Source organism: Anopheles coluzzii, chromosome 2 (genome assembly GCF_943734685.1).
Source record: "Anopheles coluzzii chromosome 2, AcolN3, whole genome shotgun sequence".
In the NCBI taxonomy this organism is placed as follows: domain Eukaryota; kingdom Metazoa; phylum Arthropoda; class Insecta; order Diptera; family Culicidae; genus Anopheles; species Anopheles coluzzii.
Window position 1 is genome coordinate 17,244,116 of NC_064670.1, and position 26,404 is coordinate 17,270,519.

Genomic DNA, 26,404 nt, shown 5'->3' on the forward strand with positions numbered 1-26,404 from the left:
GCGTTTTAACAACCTCGATCATCATTTAGCGAACGGTTAATTGATTACGATCACCTTCGCTGTTGTGCAAAAATTACGCCAAAAACATACCTCCACGAAACAACAGCTCGACGAATGGTTTGGGACCATTAAAACTCGAGACTCCTCCCTGCGACGTGCCGTGACGATGGTATAATTTTCAATTCGTACCATTCTTTTCGTCCAGCCCCGAAAACAAAAATATACGCCGGGTGCGTGATCTCACAGTTCTCGTTAAGGCGTAAGCCACCGTACACGGTATGACCCCGTCAACACCGGGCGTCCCGTCATCGGGCGTCCCAGTGTCAGTGAAAGTTTTTGAAACATTTTCCCACATCTCTCTCTCGCTCTTTCTCTCCCGGGTGCGCTGGTGCACGATCGCGCTCGCCGGTACAGCGGTACGGAATGAAAAATAAAGGTGATACATATACATAAAAGCCGGTGCAGCTTTCTTTGCCCAGCCTTCCTCCTCAGCACGAAATGGTCGAAAGTTATAGCCACCAAATTAGTAGCAATGGCAATCGTCAACCCATCATCAGCCAGTCGTCGACACAGCGGGAAAGCTGAGCACGGTGCCTAGCCTCACCACTCTCGGCTACATTCTAACAATTGTGTTCGCTGGTGGTACACCGTCGACTTCTCATAAAATTCTCATTATTGTCTGGCCCCACCGAGGGCCTGCTGCCGATGCTCAACGATGGCAATGGTGACAATGAAGACGCGACGAAAAACGCATACGCGATTCAACGCTGACAATGTGGACGCGGGAGTACATTGACGCGATGCGCTACTCGCTCAAACACACACAAACACCGTTGACAGCGTGGCCACAGACAGCGGTGCGGTTTGTTCGCAATTTCACCCCGAAAGGGCGAAGGGGAGAAGATTTATGCGCGCTTAGCTATAAACTCCGACCGGTTAGAAAACGTTGCTACTGTTCCCCGCCCTCCCTACAGCCTACGGTTGTCCCTGCTCGGTTGTCGCTCGACTGAGCCCCACCGGCGTAGGAAATGATAATAGTTTAAAAAGGAAAACCACCAACGCGCCAACGAGATGCTCTAATGATGAATTGTATGGAAGCGCATTAATGCAACTTTGTGATTTCCCACGATTCTGATACAGTTTCACCTGCATAGATACGGAGCGATGCATAGCGCTCTATTTATGCGCTTGCTTTTTTTTTTTTTTTTCTTCAACACGTACCGAGCCCGAGCGCGATAATCTCTGGCGTGCGGAATCACGCACAACTTTTGGGGGTGCACTCGTGCTGTGCGGGAGAACCCTGCACATACGCTGAAACGTGCGGCAATTCGTCTAGCGCTGGAATGACTTCCAGCTGCCCGGTTTAGGATGTTTCAATTTCTATGCGATTTCACCGAGTTCATCTCACCCGAGTTCACCCGTTCGCTTGCTCGTTAGCCGCCTGCAATTAAGCGTTCGGATGTGATTGGGGAAGCAGTTAACAAACGGGAGCTGTTTTGCAAAGCTACAAATTGGGGGCGAAATGCAGACTTTTGTCCATTGTTCGACTGGCTTTCCGTTGTACTCGAACTGTGAAAAGCTGCACGATTGATAAGGAAACGGAAGCGATGATTTTTTTTCTTTCAAGCGGCTTAATTATGTGATGAAAGATGAAAATCCATTTTAGATGATCGATGTTGGGCCACAGTTTGAAATTTATCTATACTGGATGACATGGAACAATAAAATTGAAGCATGTTCTGGACCATAGAGTAATTCGATGATTGGCCTGTAATTAGCTAAGTGGCAGTGCATGTTTGATAATGGTTCTTGATGCTGTTTTGAGACCAACTTTTTATTGTTTACGTGGACATGTTTTATCAGCAGTCAAATTGCTTCACACCAGGTATGTCATCTGCATACCTACATACTTGTACAAAAACCTTACTGTTAGGTTGTATTTAAGGAAAGTCCAAAAAATATCTAAATTAATCGTAAATTGCGGACAACACGCTGAATAATGAATGTGTGGTAAGAGAGCTCGATTGGTAAGAAATGTTGAACATTGTTGTATATTACATCAAAACTGTAAGAGGGGTGAATCTAACACCTGATTCTGGAACATGAGAACCAATAAGTGCTATCATAGATTCAGTTAACATGGTTCATTTCCAATTTATTATAAAATCTTTTGGGAAAAGGGACATAACGTCCTCTCTTTCCAAAGTTATGTAAAATGTATCTGAATGTTCATAGTTCAGTACAGTAGCTGTGAAGGATGCTCAAAGTATCAGCATGTTCTATGTACTAGAGCAAACTACATGACTCTGCAATGCAGCAATTATCATCCTTAGATATTGTGGTAATTTGTTGCAAAAGAAAATGTTAAAAAGGAATAATAATAAATAATAAATAATATCCCGGATAAGTACTTCATCGAAAACATTAATGAGCCTTAACATTTTAAACAACAGAGGCTCTATATTTGAAGACCTACTAATATCAGCTCAATACCGTTCCCAACGTAACTTTGAACAGTTGTCTCACGCAGTCTCCATGAACTGACCTTTCGGTGTAAATAAAAGAAACCTTTTTGTTTTGTTTTCTTCGCTACCAATGTTCCTCTCGTTTCACATCAAGGCCCGCCCCGTTTATACAACCCTAAGCACACATCCGATAGTCCATCAAAACGCTTTACAACCACCGTGCACTACATTACCACCGGCGATAAGTATCCGGTTAGCGAAAGTTACTGTTTGACCCTTCCATTGATCATGACTCACCGTCGTCCGAGTTTAGGCTAGCCTCGCCCGAAGGTCGAAGCCTTCAAAGTTGCCGCTGAGTGGCCGCGTCAACCAGATGTGTGATTTTGTGTCGCATTGCGCAACGCCCTCGAGCGATACTGCAGTATCATGTTTCGTTCGCGAGCGGCTCAAAACACCAAGATGAATGCATTTTGGTTTTAACGAACCTGCACCTACGGACAGCTTTTTTCCGACAGCTGCATGAAGTTTTACACCATTCTTGCTTTCCGGTTTCTATTTCTTTTTTTTCGACAGATTTATACTTCCGATTTACGAGCCCTGCTTTGCATCTATACCAACACGCAGCTTTATAGCTGTTGAAGGGAAGCATGGGGTCGGCGGTGGATGGGGCCACAACACGCTACGTTTTCGTTTCATATCCTCACACATTCGCATGCCGGATATATTAATGCGCTAAACACTGAAAATAACGAAAAACTTTCACTAACAGGCTTGTTAGGCTCTCGCATCTCGACGCCAGCGCTGGGATGGTCGTCGTCTACCCCATGCTCGTGCTGGACATTCCTTACTGCCGGAGAATTTCATCTCCTGCGGCTGCTTCTAATTTACATCAAATAAATATACACACAGCACAGCAGCACGCAATGAGGGAGCGAGCGTGCGAGTGCTTTTAACCTTTAGCGGATCTAACTCTCGATTTCATTCCCCAGGGTAAAAGGTGAGATAGCCAGAAAAGTGTTATCGCTTGGCATACATGCAGGATACAGCATCAAACCGGTTCCACCATTTTTGGTGAACATTTTTGCCAAAACATATAGCGCCTTTTACGTCAAACGAACGCCATTCTGCCTTGATGATATGCGACTACGTCGACGGTTCGCGAAATTCACCCAGCACCGTGCCGACATTAGCCACCGTGACCGCGAATTACTTAGCGCACTTCGCGCGGTAATAGGGAAGTCATAAACCCCACCTCCCGCATTTGAAGGATGACTCCCCTCAGGGTAGGCTCGCGTTTTGGAAGGCCGCACCGCAGCCCCAATCAGCATTCCGCATGTCACTAGGTCGCTAGTTTACGCGATGCGATAGAGCTTTTGCCAAACCGAATGTTTGCTAGAACGGATCGCTACGCCTAACCATCGCTTCGATGCTAGAGAGCGCGCCGGCAAAATCGACCGTTGAGCTGTCGATGGAAACGATTTATAGCCATCATTAAAACTTCCATTCCTACAGCCAGCGCCGCGGTGCATCGAGCTCATCCACCAGCCTGCTGCTGGTGCTCCGTCAGTGCCGGTGCTTCCAGCTACCGTACACTTCTCAGCACTCGGGAACTCGTGTGCTCTAAATTCTACTCCACTCGACTTCTAGAAAGTGGCCCAACGGCAACTCGCGAAGTGACTCAACGTCATCGGACAGCCAAAGCCACCTGGGTCCTGGTTTGGTATGTCGGACCGCCAGAGGTCCGTCGCAGGTGTCAGAAGAGGTAGCCGTGCTGCTATCTCCCCCATTGCATCTTGGCATGATTTATTCCGAAGCAATCGTTATGTCAGTCGGACGTCGGACGGTTAGCTTCTGGTTCCAGCGGCATCCATCGACCGCCGCCAACCCGCCGAATATGTTCGCCCGGCCAGCTGCCCGTCACCCGGTAAGCCCTGCGGCTCGCCGTACAATTCGGTAACGGGCTCTGTCAATCCCCCGAAAGGCATCGCTTTGGTCGCGCAGAATGCAGACATCCTAGGCGGTCTCACGCGGGCGGTTTGAAATATCTCCATGAGGTTTTTTTTTTTCTTTCACCCCTCGGCTATTGCCAGACACTCCCACTCACCTACCCGAATGCTTCGCGTGAGCCACGCTGGATGTACGGGAAATCGATGGGTATCAGCCCATTCCGAGGTTTGAATATTTATGCCAATTTTCAATCCGATTCCCCTGGCACACGCTCCGTCACCTACCGCTCCGGGAAGCTTATCTGGATCGTTCTCTGAACAAAAACTAAAACCTGGTTACGCCGGCACTAGAAAAGCATCGGGAGAGGGAAGGGAAACAGGCAAGCAAATCCCAAACTACCATTAACACTGACCGGTCCGGTTCTAGGCTACAACTAGGCTGCAGATTCGGGCAGACGGTTACATAACCCACTTCCATGCTGCGACGACCGACCCCAAACACACGAGCGAGAAGACAGCCCATATCCCCTGCGGCCCATCAGGGGCAAGAGATCTCGCAGTACGATTCTGGGCTCGCTAGCAAACGAGTTATATGCTGGTGCTGAAAGGGAAGTGTGGAATCACAGGAGTGACCGAGCGGGAGAGCCGGGTGAGAATCCTTTCCACACGAAACTGTGTCAGGTGTAACTCAGCTGACCGTTTCGTAACGGTTCCCGACCACCGACCAGTGCCGCTTGCACTTGCACATCCGCTTCAACGGCGTGGATTAGCTGACGATTGAGCTTTCTGCACGATTCACGCCCGATGGCAACGGGCCAGAACTGTCCTACTTCTTCCCGTAACGCAAACCGGCATCCCGGGCCCCTGAATGATGATCGTGTGGTGCCGGAGCGGTTTCGGAGCCCAGTTTTGCAGTTTTTACCTCGCAACTAAATGGTCATGGTACACGTTTTGTGTGGTATGCTCTTGGGTTGCACCCCGTGGCACTTGTGAGAGAATTCCAGGGACAAAATGGGACAAAATTAATACAACATTCCAGACTCTCCTCGGAAATCATGAATTAGATTGGGATTTTTAAAGTTAAAGCATAAAGCACCTCCAGCAAATACGTTTTTTGTTGAAGTTGTTGTTTGACTCTCCTTGCTCCAAGAATCAATGCACTTTAATGTTTTACTTCTATTTGGCGTAACGACCATTGTGGTCATGCCGGCCTATAAAGGCTTTCTAGACTTATTAAATATCACGGAGTCCTTGCTCCTGGGGTCGGTCCATATGAGGCTTGAGCCCATGGCGGGTAAGTTATTAACTCGTAAGACGTGACGACTGTACCACGGGACCTAATTCTATATGTGACATTTTGGAATTTGTTATGAAGATCAGATAAGCATTCGAAGAACATGGTAAAAGAGTGAGAAGAGCTCTTGCCTATGCCATACGATCTTTCAAAAGTTCTTCTTAATTCAATCACATGTGGCAAACATTATGTATGGAAAAATGTAACATATTATAAGATATAATTCCTCACAACAACTAGCGGAATAGAGGCACTTTGTAATATTTGGCACATTTAAAAACAGTAGGAGCACTAGTAAAATGATAAGAATCTATTTATATTTCACTTTTTTTTATAAGGTCTCTCTTTAACTAATCCTTCATTCGATAGGATTCCAATCTTAAACATGATACAAATAAATCATTTGCAGATTCATTTAAAGACTTGAACAAATCTAGTTATAGCTATGAAATAGCTTAAACAAATATGCTTACGATAAGACAAAAAAAGGCAATAAATCAATAAAAAGCTCTTCAAAAGCAATTAGTTCTTTTGAACCTCCTGATGTTAAGTAGCAGTGCGATGGTTACCCGATTATACAGTTTTTCTGACCGTATCCACCATCGCCGGCATTGCATCGGTTTTCTTACTATCTCGCGCTCATTTAACCATTACGATCGTTTATTACGATGCTCGCCAGTGGGCACTCACAATCTTCCGAACCGGACTCTCGTTGCACCGTTATTCAACTAATGCCTGCGCAAAAATCCCATTCAAACCGCCTATACCCCACCGCAATTGATCCAGCGCCGGCTAATTTCTGTTATCTAGCTCAATCTCCTAAAACATCACTTCACCAAAAATCATGCCGACTAGCAATGATCGCCTGTTATCGCACCAGCTCACCGCCACATGGCTACCGCTGGTGCAGAACAGCAACTACTACAGCAAAAAACAGCACCACCATCAAAACTATATGTCTCCAAATTGAAGGGTGAAAAATGACTCCACACGCGCCCGAGTTCGACTGGCTCTGCATGACTAATGGTTTCATTTGCTGTCGTCTAAATTACATCGCATTTGTCTGGCAGTACTTTGTTGTGTGTGTTAGTGCTGCCGAGTTGGTTGCTTTTTCTTTTCCTTTTCCTCCTGTTTGGCTACTGTCCAGGGGGATGATATTTCGTACACAAGAATAGTCAGCGACACAATAACAACAACAAAAATCCCAACAGCAACCAAAAAAGCAGCGCGACATAATTCCCCTTTAGACGCCAGCCCGTGAGAAAGTGAACGGATTTAACTTTTATTTTGGTGGTTCGGTGTTTTGCTATTACCGTGATGTTTTTTTTTTACCCCCTAGCTAGTCCAGTAAAGTTTGTCTTTATTTCGGGACATAAAAGATCGACCCTAAGACAAAAACAAAATGCGCGCCGAGCACGAAGTGCGAAGAAAGTTTGGAGCAATTTGTGCTCGGGGGCATGCCGGAGACACCACCGGCCAGCCCCAGCAAACGCTCGGAGAACGCCGGGAGGACATAAGCGCTGGAACCTTTCCCAGGTGTTGATAAAAATGATTGAAGTGCGTGTGACGCAAAGAAACGCTTGGTGGGGGAGGGGTGGTCTGTACCTTACGCAACACATTGCTTCTTACCGATCGATACGAAGATGAAAGAGGCGAGCTGAGAGGCAACCAACGGGAAGCACATAATTCAACCTAAAACAGATAAAAAAGGGAAAAAGAAAGGAGCACAACACAAACTGTCACTTTCATAATCGCCACCGGTACTGCTGGTACTGGATTACACGGGTGAGTTGCGTCCCCCTGCTCACCCCCACTGCACGAAAGGTGCGGCATTAGGCCGTGGCGGAAGACCGCACACGGCCGCTTACATTGCACCAATTGCGGCGCCGAAGTTATACCCGGCAGCCCGTTTGTGGCGCGTTTCCTGGGCCTACTACCGCCGCGGCCACTGGCCCACGGGCAGCGCGAGGCGCGTAAGACGCGTAGACGCGAACGCGCAATTGTACGTACGCTATAATTAGGTGCAAGCGATCGTCATCGGCATCGAGATGAAGACACGCGGAGAAAGAAAGAGGTTCACAGGCAGGGAGCAGGGTAAAAGCACGGTGTGTATTACGTATCGCGTTAGATCGCATGATCGAAGATATCCGACCGATGCGAATCTTCAATTAAGCCTTTGCAACCGATCGGAGGCGCGCCGCCGCAGCATTTCGCGGACGATCGATCGATTGCCACCGGGTGTCCGAGAGCCCCGATAACTCAGTCCCCACTCCCCTTTCGTCGCTGATAACATGCACCGCTCGGAATGGGTGCGATTGATTTATCGCTTTACCAAACCGCCCATCGAACGGCCTCCCAATCAGGAAGAGAGGTTGAACCGTTTAGGTTATTACGTTTTGCTTTCGCACGCTACGCCCGAGCTTCTTCGCCATCCCCCAAGGGCAAGGAAAGAATCTCTTTGAGCTAGCCGAAATCTCTCCCAGCTACCTCCCTCCCCCATGTGTATGTGTGTGTGTATTAAATAAATTGCAAACAATCAAGAGCCAACAGGCCTCGCCGGCACCATTTAACATTCCCCGAAAACGGTGATAATAGTGCAACAGAAGTGCAACTGCACCCGTACCTATAGTACGCAGTCAACCGTAACCCGTACAAAGAATGGCCGATCTTTTCCATCCCAACGTGGTGGGCAGCAAAACGGTACCAGCGCACACGTTAAAGGCACGGGAAACAAAACAACCATACAAAACAAAGCAACGGGTGCAACATCGGACGGAAAGATTTTAAGCCCCACGGCTTAACGACGGCCAGCGCCGAATCGCCCTCGAACAGCATCTGTGAAAGTGAAAGCCCATTCTGTCGAGTTTTGTTTGCCGCCCGGCAGGGATCTAGTTGGCTTTTGTTCACTTTCCATCCATGGCACGTAGCCAAGGTGTTTATCCGGCAAGGTGTACCGCTTTTTGCGCTAGTTTTGTGTTTAATGTTTCGGGTGCGCCATTTGTCGAGCAGAATTAAACACTTTTTTGAGCTGGCTCAATGATTTGGTTCAATTCTGTCACTATTGCTGTAATTTTTTTACTGTCTCGAATTATCCAAAATGTGCCAAAAAAAACTGATGAAAAAAATAGCAAAACTTCATTTACAATTACGAGATGATGATAAAATGTTCAACATTTCGGGGAGAAAGGATTTCCTGCCGCGCGCTCGTACAATGCCGGACACTGTCGGCCGTGTACTGCATGAGCCACGAAGGGCGCAAGGAGGGTTACACCCATGTTTCGAGCTCCCCAACCAACTATAGTGCGCTATGAAACGAAGCATTGTTCAGCCCGCCCAGCGGTAGCGGAGTCCTCAACCAAACCGATCATGTGTTTCGGCTTCTCCCTCGCGTGAAAGGCGCCCTTACAAGTGGTGCCTGTTGTTGTTGTTTTTTTTCTTCTTCCTTCCCTTACCACCAGTTCATCGTACCATGCGATAAACTTGAAAGAGAGCGATTGCACTCACATTCTTGCACCAAGACGGGGTAGTAAAGCGATAAAGCAACAAAACATGTGCCAGCTCCCGATTGCATGCCCTGACAGACAGCATGAGTGCGAAACGTGTGTTACCATCGCAACCGATTGGAAGTCGATGTCGATCGACACCAGGCTAACACGCCCGGGCCGAAAGCGATCGATCGAGGGCTCGATCGAAAGTGAAGCATGTAAGGCGCGTGTATGATTTATCAACCACGTGTCGATTGTTTCGCACCGCCCCCGGGGGTGGCTGTATGCTCGGCGGATTTTCCCCTGTCTCAACCCCATCGGGGGATGGACTAAGCGCTACACACATCGGAGAAAGACCGTGTCCGGGGCCCTTCCGCACTGCGTGTACACCATCTGCTGGTATTGCTTAGTACTAGCCCCGTTGCGGTAGGTCGACGATCTGAAGGTTGGCTAGTACAATCGACGCCTCACCAGTACGGTACGGACGGTACAGTGGCTGTAGGAGCATTTGCGTTGCTTTGACCTGCTTTCTGGGGCCGTGTATGCTCAAGTGCTCTTTCCCGCCTAGCAAGAGCTAGTTCCAATTCGTACGCATGCTAGCTTAGACACCTTTAAACGCGCTGCCAGCTTGCGCCGAAAGCTTGCGCAAAGAAACATTTCGAGCAACCAGAATTAAAATAAAAAAGACATTAAACCTAATTGCTACCGATCCGGGCAGATTGGGGGAATGGTTTTGTGAGTCTTTTTTTTTTCTTCTTTCTTCATTTACTATCGCGATTGATAAATCGATTTTCCACCGCCGATTACACCCATGCACTTAGCTGCACGATTTGCGCTCCGCTCGGTGGCTAATGCAATCAGCGTGCGGGGGAAAAGAACGATTAAAAAGTGGTAATTTAAAGGTGTGGCTGCCATTCCGCTGCATTCCGGTCAGTTTTACATTTCTCTCTTTTAACGGCCACAATTAATGGCCATGGGAAACGGAGATGTAAATGTGTGCGCACACTTTGTGTTCGCTTTTAAGCTGAATTTCCATCGATAAAATGGCTTCTTTAAAGTTTTCAGTACAAGCAGGCAGTGTGAGCTGCTTTTCTCAGACTTGCACAAACAATTTTACATACTTTCATTTTCCTCGCTCGCTTGATGGACAATTCGCCAGAGCGAGTGCACGAGCCAGTATGTCATCAACAGTTTAGGCACACTCCACCGACCAACCAACCCAGTCTGTCCCAGCCGTGTCTGGCACGGCCGATACACCGTGATTGGGGAGCGTCTGTGGCCCCGAATCGAATAGCTCAGACCGAAAAGTAGGTAATGCGAGCTGCACTTACCGTAAGCAAATTACGGTTGTTCCTGTTTTTATTTCATCTTCGCCTAGATTCAATCCCAGGGGGGTTCGGGGGAAGGTTTCAACGCGTGTGCTCGCGTTCCTTCTCGCCAGCACCGACACCTGTTCCAAGGCTACGGATGGTGGCTTGAAGTATCGCACGCCTTACGGCAAGAGTCACGCGGGAGAAGGCCGAAGGCCGTGTAAACAGGCGAAAATGATTAAACAAGAATTTACAATTACCCTCGCTCTCACCATTGCTTAGCTTTGGGGTCGAAAAGGATCATATTACCCCCAGCCGGGTGACCGATTCTATGGAATCGGTAAATACTTTGTGTGCTAACAACTGGCATAATGTATTCAGCAACTTCTCGACCAGGCTGGTATGGGTAGCGTTGGGTGCCGGATAGGAAAGAACCATCGGCGTAGCATAAACTTGTTTCGCTTGTTGCTGGTTCCATCGCTTTATAAGCTGCAATAAATTGAAGTGTTTGGACTGCAATCCAAACCGTCCGCGTGTTGTGTGACAACGCGCCAGAACCAATCAATGTTTGTCGTATTCTGCGCGCTTCTTGTTCCACAGCACCAACAACACCACAACAACACCGTTGATTGTTTAATAAATGGGTGCTCTAGGGTGCCGATTTGCATAATCATATTCGCGCAGACACACCATCGGCACGGCAATATCGATATCATTTCAGAATCATCGTCGACACATGCCAAACCCTGGAGCTGGATTTATAGACATCCACAAGAGCCATTCTCGGACCAGTTCCATTTGGGCTGCCCGGTACAGTTATGCCCATAAAACTGATACGAATGGGTACTTAATGAACCATTTTGACAATCTACAGTTAGCGAGATTGGTTGGCAGAATGTGTGTAAAAGACTGGAGAGGCTGTAAATGAAAACGGCACCTGTAGAAGACGGTGCTCTGGAATGTAGCTGGTAGATGGAACAATCGTAAACGTGTAGATACAATCGATGCTGATCAATATGCCACTATCCCTTTTATAGGTTTAAAGAAGTCATTTCGTCTGCGCGTCACTATCGCACACCAAACAGAGGGGTATAACATTTGGCTCCTCAATGTGGCACCTTTTTTCTTGTGTGAGATTTTGTAGCATTGGCCAATCCGACTCTCGGCTCGCTTACAAGCTGGCGGAAAAAAGCAACAGGAGCTGTAAATATTCAGCGTACACAGAAATAAGTTTAGCCTCGTTTAGCTTTTGCCCCCTACTTTTTTGTGCCTCACTCATCCTCTTTGGTGATATAATTGCAATCCTGGTGATGGAAGCCACCATTCCCCAGTGGCCATACGGCGCACGGCTAATACTAAACTGGTACGACAGCAAAACAAACACCATTTTAGCACCTACCGGTCAAACACTAATTCATCATCATTTATTTCCAACATTACTCATCACTCTGGCCACGCTGGTCGGTCCCTGGTTTGCTGGACGCTGGTGGGGTCTCCCATTTTTTGACACCTTGCCGCGATCTTCAGCGCGAAAGCTCGATTGTTTGAGCACCAACGTGCTCACGTACCGTCCAGCTCCTCATGCGGCGAACTTATGATTTCATCGTGCCATTATGTGCTCGGCACGACACCTTCACGGCACATGGCACAAGTGCCTGATAGTGCTGTGTGCCCTCCGCCTGGCTCGATAACCAGGCGCTTCTTCTCCCGTACGGCTGTCCTCCTTGGCGTTGGAAACGACTTTTACTTTCTGACACCGGTCTGCACGCCCAGCTTCCCAGCAGCTAATCGCGGTAAGTTGGCAGACCAAGCCGACGGACTTGCATTACCTCACACAAGTCAATGAGCCGTTGACCGCCGGAGGGACGGCCACTCGATCATTCGCACCGCCGCCGTTACGCTGGTACACCACGTGTGCCGGAGGACGCATCTTCGCAAACAGAAACGCGCGCTCTCGCCCGCTCCAGAGCTGCTCATTAGCAGCTGGTCGGGCAATAAATCATGGGTCCACTTGGGGGTCCCACCGTTTCCCCCGTGGCCGGGCCTATTATGCCGCCGCAATTATCGCATGAAGGAAGAAGCACCTAGGAGCTGGATTATTACAGCCAAGGGAAGACACACACACACACACGGCTTGTGATGTGCAGCTGGAACAGGTAACTTGCAATGATTGTTCAAATCTTTTCGCCCGTTCGATTGATCGCTCGATAAACGGCGCAGGCGGAGTAGTGGTACTGTTAAGTGTGGGGTTTCCATTGCACCGGACAATTGATGGGCGGCTCGACATCCCGACGGGCCAGTCGACTTATCAATCCGCTCGGTTTGTCTGTGGGCGCTTATCGAGCGTAAAGTGTGCGTCATAGAGCTAATTAACGTCCCGTGCCATTGGTCTGGCCATTGGAGTTAGCTATCACCTTGGGAGAAGGTAAACGCTTCCTGTCCGCTTCCTTTCACCATCAGGTTATGCAATTGGATGGCGCAGATGCAACGATGTACGTTGAAAGTGCCGCTTAAGTAACCGTGTGCATGCTTAAAACATACAACTTTTCTTCACCATTTTTTACATTGGTCAATCGTCAATCAAGTCTCGAACGCACACAACACACGACAAAGCTCTTCAATTCTGCCGCCAAATCTTATTCACCCCGATACGTTAAATGTGATTCAAAAGGTCACTAATCTGCCATCTGGCCCGACCGACTGAATGGTGTTCAGATTCAATTACGTCCCCGGCAGCACTTTTCACTTTTCATCTTCACTAAATTGCGCCGATGTCACGGCGCGAAACCATCCCGAAAACGGGGGTACCAGTTTGGTCACGGTGACCTGCCCCCCCGAGCCCCCGCGTCCTCCCTCAAGTGCAATGCTCCTAATTTGCATTCGATGCGAACTGTGACGTAGTCCGGCACTGTCGGCGGCGTCGTCTGTAAGCGAAAATGTCACGCAGTTTGTCACCTGCCATCCGTGGCCGTGCCCGTTACGGCTGAATGCTGCGGAAGGCGAAAACGACACCGTTAGCGACGGCCGCATCACTAACCTTAGGGCGCCCGGCTCCGCCACAGCCGCAGTTAAGCCGGCTTACGCGCGGAGCCGTGCCGAGAAAGTGTGAAACAGTGGTGACGGCTAATCGTCGTTCCCCGCGTGCCGAAGAAATTGGGACAGAACGGAGCCACTGGGTCAATCGCACCGACTCACCGACTTATGCACGGGACGCTTCGTAGTGTGGGGTGCCATTTTGTGCGAATCGGTTTCATTTTTCGGTCTGAGGCTAATGAGCTTTACTTTTCAACACCACGCTCGCCCCCCACGGCTGCCAAAAGGCGGGCGAAAAGCGAAAATGTTTCCAATTTTGTTTTCATTGCCGTGTTTGCTCATGCTCGGGGTTTTTCTCTCCGCTGCCTTAAAGCCTTTTACAATCCCGTTTAAAGTAGTTTATGTATTAGTTTGCAAGATTGGAAAATAAACAACAACATGCGCGATCGCAACCTCAGACGCAACGGATTGGCTGCTGGCTAAAGCTACTTCCGATGTTACTCGCTAACCAAACGACCTCTGCCACCGTAACTGCAGCCCGTGGCGTGGCACAAAGCAGCATGAGCGGAGTTAGAGAGCAAGAGCGAGGGGAGAAGAGACCCCCCTCCCCACCGGTCGGTAAACTGCACTGATTATGCAAACCGTCAATCATGCGGCCTGCAGCAGCTGCAACATGCCAAATCGTTCGATCAGTAGCCAGCCTCCCAGCGCGAAGGAAAGCACTGACTCCCGTGTCTGGTCTAGCTACCTTGAGCCGGAGGACGCAGTGATGGCGGTAAGAGTGGCGCTGCCACGAAACGCAACGCGATGTTGTAAAAAACTGTCGATGGATTAGTCAGCTCAGTTCGTGACGCCCGTCCGTCCCCATGTCCGTCGCCGTCCTGTGCCGCTCACTCGGCTAGTGTGATCGGTAATTTGCATACCTGGCGTGAGCCTGAGCATGCAATAGCCAGCTTCTTCGCACAGTGCCACCTACCCTTCGGGTCACGTCAGCTGGTCGGAACAGGTAGTCTGGCGCTGGACGGACGCCACCACGTGAGCAGTTTTCCTCGCGCGATTAGACGGTTACGCGACACCTCAACGGAGCCCCCCTGCCCGCACTCATTAACCGTCCGCAATGAGCAGTTTCGAACCACTTTCCTTCGCGTGGTCCGGCTGCTGCTGCTGCTGGGGTTCATGGTCCGTCCATGAAAAGTTGGCCGAAGATCGTTGCACGTCTAGTGTAGTGTTGGGCGAGCGAACGGTTTGATTTGAAGCACGGTTTTGAAGAAGCCCATAACCGCTCGATAAATGCAGCCAATTGCGATCGATGGCCGTCCACTATGTTACACAGTTACACCCACCCAAACGCTCTCTGAGGTAGCTTGAGCGTGGTAGGCGCGATAGTCAATTAGCCATTATCCGAAGCGTCAAGTGACCCTTCTTTGGCAGCCACTCGTGGTGTGGTGTATGGGGCAGTAGTATTACCACCACGACAAGTGATTTTTCAACCCCCTCCCAAACGGGTCCGTGTTCCGTCGCTCGAGATCCAGTCAATCACACGCCACTTCGCGATCAGCATCCAGATCGAGAAGGCTTGCGCCCGAGGCTGTAGGACGCGGTGCTCCGTGGCCGGAGCCATTCGATGTCACAATTCACTTTCACGCTCACGCGCAAAGGAAATTAATAATTACTTATTTTTGTGCGGTACAGCATCGGCAAACTGTATAAGTGATCAGCAGAAGGTGGTTGGTGTTCGGTTCTAGCTTCGGGCCGCTCTGTACGCCGTGGTTTAATTAGCCATGATCCAATTTCTTCCACACTACACAAGAAGAGTTTAAGCAAATAAAAATACAACTCATGCCGTGTATGCTTTCCTTTTGCACTTTGCTGTCCTTCGCTTGGCACATCCATTTATCAACCATTTTTTGACAGCGTTCAGTGTCATTGGAGTTAAAATCTTTAACAACCAATCGAGCTGGCCAGTCAGACAGCGATTCAGTTTTCCCTTCACGTGACTAAAATAACTCTTCCTTGTGTACAAACCAACAAAGACAGTAGACAGCTACGTTGCGCAGTGTGTGTAATTGATTCCCAACCAGCCGACGACTTTGTAAGAAAATAATTTAATCTCACAAATCGCAAAGAGCAAATCTCTCTGTTTCGAATGTTTCGGGCTCGTTGTGTTGTGTTGTGGCTTTGCTTGCAAATAAAAAATAAACACAACTCGCCTGCATACAAAAGGTCCTACCCAATGACATCGGTTTCGTGTGTCGGGTTTCAGCTTTTGTAACAATCATTTCACTGTTGGGAGGTGTTTCTTTTTTTTCTCTCTCTCTCTCTCTCTCTCTTAAACAAACCTTCAGATGCAATCAGCTTATGTTTCAAGGGATTGCGATGAATCATACACCTGTACCGCCCGCGGGCGGACACCCGAATATTTTCAGCAACCGGTCGGAAAGTACGAAAAATAATCACCCGTCCGTCAGATGGATGGAGGCTTTTGTCATCGTTACCAACGATGGTCATCGTCACTGTTCAGGGTCGGTCAGCTGCAAACAACGTTGGCAACCGCAAACTTTTTACTCCCAGACGCATCCTTTGCACGCGGCCCCACTACGGCTGCCCCTCCTGTGCGTCGGTTGTGCGCAATTTGTCAATGCAATATTACCGATCAACCTTTTCCGTGCTTGCTCGCCACAAACAAATCACGCTTTGACATTCTTCCCAAGGTCCGCGCTTGAGTGTGCCTGTGCCGTGTGATGAAACCTTCACAGGGAGCACGCAAAAAACCAATCGAAATCTTCCATCCGTGCGGTTGCGGTAGAGGGAAAGGATAATTTCTTAATTAAAACAACAATGGGATGCTCACGTTCAGCATTCCCCTCCGAGCGGGGGGCGAGCGATCAAACATGAAGGATGATATCTACGAGCGGATATGTCTAGCAATTGACTGTGTACGCTGATGTCGATCAGCGCAGCCAATAGATGAACATGGGAATCGCGCTCGACTAAATTGCCTTCGGAGCAGCGGTGGTAGAAGGAAAAAACTGCTCCTTGAATCCACACTCCCCTCCAATGATGTCGGCGCATCCGCGTCAGCAAGATTACGCGTTCGACATGATCTTCGCCATTGGGACACATCAACAAACAACACACAAAGCAGCCCCACCGTAATGAAGACGACAGAGTTAGCATTTACACGCTAGCTACGCCATACGTCTAATGATCAAATATTTAGACGCTCATCGACGCACATTGCTGCTCTTGCCTGGTGGGGTGGCGATCTAGCGTGACCGTTCGATTAACATCCAGCGGGCCAGCCAGAGCGGGCAAGCCACATTACATAGTTGGGCAACGATGAATAAAGTTCACACTGTCGGGGGTCAAACCCTTCGCGAACCGATCGGCTGTCCAGAGACGCATCCACATGTGTTCCGGTTGATGGGAAACTCCGGTTCATGAATCACAGGCGTACAAAACGATCTAATGATCAAGATTTTTTTAAATGCCAGCTTGCAATCTGATTAGAAGTATATAAAAAAGGGACTTATGCGAACAAGTTTTATGTTTATTTTTGTTTCTTGAAGTTTAACTACTAATTCCTGTTTTAATCGACCTTACTGGTTGTTTTCCTTGTAACACATCAGGCGATTGTTTTCCTTTCTTGTTATCCTGGCTGCATTTACCTTTCAGCCAAATCGCGCCAGCAAACGGCCAAACTACTTTCCCAAACCCACCCAAACCCAATGTCACCGGTTTCTAATCTGTTTGCTTTTGTTTTCTTTCCCCTTCTTACGCAGATACATCACTCCGACGACGCTGCCGCAGGTGATTGCACCATCGAACAAATCCACCAGCACCGGCATATCGCAGAAGCTGCGCGACCTGGCGACCTCGGCCGGTTTGCTCACTGCCAAACCGCGGCCACCGCTGAAACCGGTCATCAAGACGCGCGGCTCCAACAGTACCGAGTTCCCGAAAAAAGTCACATTCAGTGCTTTTGCAACCGTGCAGGTTGTTTGAGAGGACACGCGGAGGGAAGGGAGCAAGACGGGGGGACATCTCCGCCCCGGATCAGCACACACACACTCCAGCACATCATCGTCACCGTCATCCCGCACCAGCACTGGCGTCATCTCATCCCGAGGACTCCACGCCCGAAACAACCCACAGAACGGAATATCAACTATTTCTACCGCAGTGTGCCAGCGCACCATGGAAATAGTTTCGTTATTCTGCACCCCCAAAAAATCGACCCGCAGCCCGCAGACCACACAACGAAATGAGCAAAAAACCAAAAGATGTATAGCTAAACCCTCTGTGGTGAGAGTTGGATTAGCTGGACATGCATCCTGTGCGTAGTGATGAAAAGACTGTTTTTTTGTTGTTTTTGCCTCCTCTAACATACTCTCACACATCCTCACTTGAGTTTGACGTTTGCTACTAGTAAGCGTGATGTGGCTGGTAGTCAAACAGGCCAGAGAAAAACGAGCGCAAAGTCTGCACCTAACTCGATCGCAAATCGATCGCGGTAGATGCGTGCCGCGCAGATTGGCTCCTTCGGAACCGACGCGTTACATCATGCGCCAACCTGGACGGGCACCGTACCCTTTCAGACCGGACTGGCTCTGCTGCATGGCACTATCAGCAGCAGGTTACACGGTGCAATCGATCGTTCGATCGCGTTTCGCGCCACTTGTGTAGCAATTTGTGATGTGTTGTTTTTTTTTTCCTACCACTCTCCTCTCTCTGAGCTTCTCTCGGTTGCCCCGTAGACCTTTTTTCTTCCTAATTTGTCCCAGTCTGCAGCTAATCTTCAACATACTGTTCGGCGGTGTAGAATGTAGTGTAGCACCAACAACAACAACAAAAACTGAACCAATGAAACAATCGACGAAAAACTAAAGGCATAAAATTAGCTGAGATTAGCGAGCAGGCAAGCGGACTTGGGTAGTGATCTAATCTACGGCAAACGTTGTAAATCGTAGCCGTTACACTGGCTCATGTTGATGTGTGTGTGTGTGTTTTTTTCTCTCGTTTTTACATCGTGCAAGATATGAGATACCTTCTTCGTGTAAATGAACAGCTTTTTTTATTATACACATAAACAATCTCCAGCCAAAAGCCATCAAACTATTCGACATCTTTGCGTTGGTTTAGCAAGCGAAGCACAATTAGAACCAAATAAAACGCACCAACCAATGGACCGCATCCAGCAGCATCTAGTCGGCATACGGGTTGGGCAAAGTTAGTAGGACAACAATTTTGCACAACCAGATCGAGATAGGAAAATGAAATCTTGCGACTGGAGCAAAACTCGAGCACTTCCCGCTCGCAAGGCGCTACGCGCAGCGAACAATTAGATCAATTAAAGATAACAGGAAACTGACGATCGATATTTTTATTGGGAAGCATGCATGGGTGGAAAAAAACGGTGAACTACTCCAACCGAACCATTTCGAACGCATCCGCGCGGTCCACGATGAACAACCAACGGGCATTTTGAAATGGAACCAGGTTCACCGAATACACCGTGACGCAAAAAGCGAAGCACAGCGATTGATCGATCACCCAATTATTGGAAACGCGCATTCGGTGCGATTGGGCAATTTATGTGTGTGATCTACTGCCCTTAATGTTGCAGCATTGTGTCTTGGGACCGTTTCCAACCCAAAGTGATTTGTCCGTTGTCATAAAATCGGAAGCCATCAAAAGTAGAATCGAGACGACAGATTGTTTGATGAGGTTGTAAAAGTGTGACAACTCTTCGCACGCAGCAGTTGTGACATACAAATTGAAATAGCGCTCGGAGAAAGCTGATGCGTCTTAAGGTCTTACCGTAAACAGGCGTTTGAGATTTGAGTAGAGTTTTTATCGTAAAATATTCTAAATAAGGTTGAAACTCACATTCCATAATGCATCTGAATGCACAATCCTCCAAAGCATCACCACACATTCGCGTGGGCCTCTGTATACGAGCTGCTGCTACTCAAAATAACAACACAACGATTTGCAACATAATTAGCTTTAAATCGTCGTTTAAATTAGATGACGCAATCATCCTCCGCCAGATGTGTTTTCCCAGCAACTTACCCATTACCAAACTGATTCCGATAGGTAAACAAAAAGCGCAGAAAAAAAAATCACAAAATGAACTAATTCCAAACACAAACGAAGCAAAAGGGTGAACTCCAAAAAAAAACAATCAAATAACGAACACACAGCTTACGCACTGCACAGCGTACAAACGCGGGCGAGGGTGAAGCAATAGCGTAAGCGATAGTGGGCCAAGCAAAAGGAAGTGAAGCCGACGATTAAAACCCTATTATCTCTCACGGTTTTATTTTATGTAAATACTAATCTACACTAAGCAGAAGATAACCGCTTGATAATCGTGTGCAGTGGGAGTCGAGGCGCCCGAGGGCACGGCTCAAAGCCGTTTGCCGTCTTGCGCCTTTCCCATGTGTGTAGTAGCTGTGTAGTAGAAGTTAGCAGAAGCGGCTTCCGATTCCGTGTAATAACACTGTCTGTAAAAACAAAGCAAAAACTAAGCAGCGTTCACTTACGTGAGCGTATTTGAAATAAAACTGAAAATATTTCAAGTGGCTACAACTGAAGATCATGTGTGTGTGTGTGTGTATATATATCGCCTATCGCCTCCAAACATCCGAACATCTCAAGCGCCCCCAAACTTGTTCGCCCCAACGTCATTAGCTTCCAAACCGTGTGAGTGTATGTCAATCGTGTTCCGCTTCCCTTTCCACTACAGTTTTGTACACGAGAGCAACCAACAACCGTTTCGTATTACATCCATCAAGATGTCATCACGCTAAACGAATCGCGTTTGCGTCGTACCACCTGCCACACGCCGCGAGGCTCGTCGCGCATACGCGTCCCATGTCCGGATATTAATATTCATAATCTGCGTACCGCTTTTATTTTGCGTAATCTACATTTACCCCTAGCGTGTCCCAGCGCGCCCGCGCGCCCCTGTGTGTGTGTGTGTATGTGCCAAACCGCCCGAAAGCTGTAACCGAAAACTTCCCCCAAACAACCCTAAACCGGGCAAAGATGTTTCGGATGGTGCAATGACATTTGGAAGAAACGCTCGAAGCGTAAATTGTGCTGGAAACAACGATGACCAAAGTAGCAGTGGAGTGGGTGATATTATGCTTTCAATACACATATCCCTATCCTTTTCCTCTTGGCAGCACGGGGCATGCGCTGGTGATCACCGTCCAATTGCACACTGTTAGTAAGGTTGCCATACCAACACCACGAAAAAAAAAACCACTACTCTAGCTGCACATACTACTAACGATCCATTGCAGAGGTTTCTCGGCATATTTGCTAAGCGTTTCGGGGTCTTGAAATCTTCAAAGCGCTAAACCCAGCGATCCTGACCGGGCGGTTGCCATCGGTTGCCAGGGCGTGCAAAAACGCAACCACAGAGACACAATCACAGCCACAGTGGTAGGAAAAATGGTCGCTCGGTATGCACATGCCCGCGGGGCGTATCATTACACTTGTTCCAGTGATCTTTTCACCAGTGATCCAGTTTTTTTCTTCCTCTCCTGCCATTACGATTTCTGCTCCCAACCTGCATGCAAAGGGTACGCGAGAAGAGAAAAGCATAAAAAACACACGTACACACTGATCGCAAAGCGGTTCGTACAGTTCGCACGGAACGCCGATCGCTAAATAAGAGGGGGACGGGGGGGGGGGGGGATTTGGACGGCATACAGTCGCACAATCGTTGGACGTACCGTGACTGTGCGGACTAGGGGAGATGTTTAAAATTTTGGCAGTTTTCTTACGATGACTTCAGCCGCCCTTCCGACGGTACACCCCAATTCGAAACGGCCAGGCAGGGAATGGCATCGACCGTTTGCTGATGAGTTGAGCAGTGCAACCTTCGTCATTTTTGCTGCAATAATGGAAAATGGACCAATGTACTGGGCTGTGTATTATGCCATAATAGCTTCATCATTGAGGTCAGCTGTAAGCTAGATGTTATTACATGTGCAGATTGGAAAAAATGGGCTTAAACGGTTGGTGACGATCAGGGAAGATTCGATAGGTTCGATGGTTTACGGTTTGTGTATGTTTTTGATTTATTCTAAATCTGTCCCCAGATTTAAGTTATCTTTGCTGTCTTACCGTTTGACAGGATTCAATGTCTTTGTACCGTTATGGTTCAAATTACGGACAGCTTCAAATTCCGGACATTCGGCTTGTTTTTTTTTTCGAATATCTTCATACCCAGTCCCTGTACATGCTGCTTTTTAATTTTAGATATTTGCCGTGATGTACTAGACTAAATTAAAAATACGTCTGATAATGTGTGATGATAACAAGCAAACCACGATATTTGATGGATGTATGTGACAAATGCATTGATGGCCGAACGGGAAAACCCGTCAATTCGCGTAGCATTTCTTCGGTTCTATGCATCTACGATTACAAGCGAAAAACAGCACCCAAACCCCGATGTATTTAAAAGACCATCGTTCTGTCGGTCTAGCAGGACACCAACATCCAGAAGAAAGTGTCCAGACCTTTAAAAAATTAAAAAAGTAGAAAAGGTGTAGTGTGTGTGTAAATTTGAATTTTGAGGCTGTCCGGAATATGAATCAAATCGTCCGTAATTTGAAACATGAGCCCAAAACTGTCCGGAATATGAATCAAAATATCGTTGCGGTTTTATGATATTTTGCATTGTTTCTAGTTAAATTATTGTTTTTTTTTTTTAATTTTTTTGTCAAATGTGGAAGGTTTGCTTTAGTATATAGAATAGAATTCTAAGCAATACGGTATACATCTCACCAATCTATACAAATTCTAGTGTTTGTCTGAATCTCAATAAACTATGAAGTCTTCAGTCCCTGTTAATGTTTTCTTGTTAAGGTCCATGTCGACAAGAGTATTTTTAAAACAAAACCTTCTAGTCCTTCAATCCTGGGTCCGTAAATTCTCTACATGGTGTGCTTCTAACGGTTTAGTCCTGTGTCCTGAAAAATGTTCTGTCGTGTCTTTCTTCCGATCCTCTACAAGTATAACTCATGCTTATAGTGTCTGTGATGCCCCTATTCCCCGTGTGTCCTTGTCTAAGGATCTTGGCGCCTTCTTTGACCCGAGTCTCTCATTCAAAGATCACACGGACTATGTCATCAACAAGGCCAACAAAAGTCTTGGTTATATTTGTTGCATGTCCAGTGAAATTCGTGATCCTTTTTGTCTTAAGTCCCTTTATTGTTGTTGGGTCCGTTCCGTACTAGAATATGCCTGTGTCATCTGGTCTCCTGTCCAACTATCTCTGCTCCCAAGGATTGAGAGGATCCAGAGACGTTTTACAAGGATCGTATTTCGTAGGTCGCTGGGTCATCACTCTATTCCGCTTCCTTCGTATGACGATAGATGCACTCTATTAGGCCTTGCCAAGTTGGAGCACTTCAGGCTTCTTTCGTTGCTGGCATATTGCTAAATTCGAGTGATACTCCTTCCCTTCTATCGCGCTTACATTTGTATGCACCTTGTCGCACCTTACGTTATCGTTTTCGTCTCCAATTACCTATATGTCGTACACGTTTTGCTCGCAATGAGCCTTTTTGTAAGAGCTATGTCGTCTTTTAATAGTACTTCAGATCTGTTCGATATCCACCTATCCTATCCTGTCTACCGATCCCGTCTTCGCTCCTTTTCCGTACCATAAACTCCTTCCAACTCCTTTGCGAATAATTGTATACTACAGTCAGTAAGCACTATTGCTGTAACCCAACGTGGCCGAGCAATTAATACAATAAAATAAATAAATAAATAAAATAAAACGTAGCTAGGTTGGTGTGGATTTAAAAAAATAAAATCATTCCTAAAAAAAACAATATCTTCCTCCAATTGCCATTCCTTGACTACGACCTTTCATTCAACACATATCACAGGTCTGCGAGTTTCAACATAGATTCATTCACTGTTTACGCATCTCTTGTGAAGTGATCAGGTGTTTGTATTTGTTAGAAAACGTGAAAAATGGCTAAAAACCTTCTCGGAGCAGCAAAACGGTACAACGAACCGGAATCATGCCTTACCCGCACACACGAGCACACACACACACATTCTGGTCCGGTACGCCAGACCGTGCCCGGATGCGTACTTGTGCCACGGTTAGTGTGGGACGCCGTGTGCGTCGCTAAAAACAACTTGTCACTCAAGATAGCTCTTCACTTTCTTCTTGCCCAAAGCCGTGCGCCATCCATCTGCCGAAAGAATCTGTGCGGTATCAACAACATAGACCCGCACGGCGACCACTGCGAAAGGGAAACACCGGAGCGGCCCAAAGCGAGCTACGAAGCTGGACAGCCGTTGCCGTTTCCAGCGAAAGAAAAAAAAAACACACACACAGTCGGTGCCTCACACGACCTCACCGCTTGGCGGCTCTGCTGGGCTCGTGCCTTTGGCCGTGCTTCATCGTTGCTGCTGCCGGTCAAAAACCGGTCGTTTTATTGATCCTCAGTTTTCGCTTTCGTTCGCCTCGGCCACCCGGGCTTTGTGGTCCGGACCTGGACTGCCGGACATGGTCATCCGCGGATGTCCAGTCAGTGAGCGGGAGCTGCACCGAAAGCTGCACCTTCGGCCGTGCGTCAGTTTTTGCTAGTAGCTCCCAACCACCGAAGCCGCACAGTGAACCTGTGCCAGTGTTGTGTTGAACGAACGATCTGGAGGCACACAGTATCATAGAAAATGGGGGTTTTAAATGTGTCTCTTGCATCGATCACTTGTTGTGCTTTTGTGATGTATCCCGCGCCTTCCGATGAGTGCGTTAAAGGGTGTAAAAGGGGGAGGGAATGGAAATACTACTAAATCCGTAACAAGACTCAAAAACGGAAAGACTGGATAGAAAGAGAAAGAAAACCTCACCCGCTCGAGTGCGGAGTCGCAAACGGCTAGGTGAGTGAGTTAGCGTAAAACAACGACACAGGGCAAGACAGCACACACACGCACAACGCCTTCCGTTGCTGTTCGATTGCCAATTTGGTACATCTACTATCACTTCTACTTTTGGAATGTAGGTTAGCTGAAGCCCGCTGCTGCCCATCGGCTGCCCAGCGCTTGATTCCGGCTCCGGTTTCCAGGGTCATCGAACGGTTGATCGATTTCTGATGGATTTTCGAGCTGCCTGGTGGCTTCCAGCTGAATCGTTCACCCAAAACTGGGGTGATGAAGGGATGGGTCAATAGGGAAGCTTGCCCGGATCGTGGATTGTCAACTGGCAACTGGGGTCACGCGTGCGGTGCGAACTAATTAATCACCCGTTGGTCTTTGGTGCATGGTTCGTCTTCCCGAGTACGTGTTATCATTATTTCTGGGTCTGTACAAGAAAAATAAAACGGAATGAGAAATAATTCCTCTCAATGAATGGTGAATCAGCTATCTTCCACAGATGAATAGTTGGAGAAGTTAAGAACTTCACCAAAAAACCACCGGATCACTTCACAGCTTCACACCAATCGTCTGAATCGCACGCAATGAGGGTATGAATGAAACATACAATAAATAGCAAACTTACTCCGGATTCAACCAACGTCCATCCAAATTTGTCATTCCCCAGTGTTCGTGCCCTCAAGAGAGTCATACATCAGCTCTTTCGCTGACGATGACAAACTGTTCTGTTCTAGGAATTTGCCCATCCGCCACCGCAAGATTGATGGTTTCGTCCGTTCCTCTAATGAGGCTCTTTAGATAAACGGAAAAAAGCACTACGGTTTGCGGTTTCACGTGCATGACCCCATGTCCAGTTTTGAAAGTGTCTCTTTTTACTGTGGCAGCCAGCGAGAATGAGAATGTTCTGTTATGAAAAATGCTTTAAAATTGGTGTTTTGTGTACAGCACAAAATGAACAAGAAACCACACGCATTCCAAATTTTGTACGAACTCTTTAGCTTTTCAGCGCAAACGGCGGCTCAGACTCTATCGCGCGCGCTCACAGTGTACCGCCAAATGGGTCCAAATTCGAGTGCATTTCTTCCACTTTTCTCACACATTTGGCGTTATGTAAAATATCACACTTGCCAACTTGCCACCGAGGCGAACACGTTTGCATAAATAAGTGATTCCAGCTCGCACGGACTGTATGTTCGACTGTCGGGCGCCCCTCCGAACAACGCATTCCTGCCAGCGCAGTGTGCTGCTCAGCACCTTTTTCTCACCCAAACCTGTCAACTCCGTCAAAGCGGCAGGTTCAGCGGCGCAACAACGGCAGGCCCGAAATGCATATCATTTCCAATTTTAAGTAACGAGAGCGGTTTTCGTTACGAATTCAAATTCTTTTGCTTCTTCGCTAGCGTTTTGTGTGCAATTAGCAGATCGTTGGTAATGTACCGTGGCGCCCGGTAAGCCTCCGCCAAATGCTTCGATCACGAAATGGCACTTGTGGCGAATGAGCTTCAAACGTCACGAAACGCGTCCCGGACGGCATGTACCACGAGGGCGAGTGTTAAATAGTTGGAGACCGAATTCCAAAGAAAAAAATGACTCAACGCTCACGTGTGTCACGGTTGCGCAGTAAATGGTAGGGGAAAGCGGGGCAAAATGGGCATGTGGGGCAAAATGGGCACCCTCTATTTAAGCATTATTTCACTACAAAGCTACTTTCCAATGCTCAAAATGTATTCATTAGAGTGTTTTATGAACACCATGTAAGTTTCATAACCCTAACACAAAAAATAACCAAGAAAAGTGCAAAATAAGGTTTAGTAGCATATTGATGTAATTTTTGTCACTTCGAAAATAAGCTTAACCCAGTGTCACAGGGATGCGTTGAAGTTGTAAATGATATATTCTTAAAGATATGATTTTTCTATATAATTTGTCTGAAGAAAGCAAGGCGATTGAA

The 26,404-nt window shown here is 47.6% G+C and overlaps 1 protein-coding gene across 1 annotated transcript in view; it reads left to right on the forward strand.

Annotated features, from left to right (window-relative positions):
- Nucleotides 1-20,132, forward strand: part of LOC120949684 (uncharacterized) — a 37,530-nt gene extending 17,398 nt beyond the window's left edge. Inside the window, exon 2 of the mRNA XM_040367119.2 lies at nucleotides 17,316-20,132. Within this exon, the coding sequence (XP_040223053.2) occupies nucleotides 17,316-17,538 (223 nt within the window). The 3' untranslated portion in view covers nucleotides 17,539-20,132. The remainder of the gene's footprint in view (nucleotides 1-17,315) is intronic.
- The last annotated feature ends 6,272 nt before the right edge of the window (nucleotides 20,133-26,404 follow it).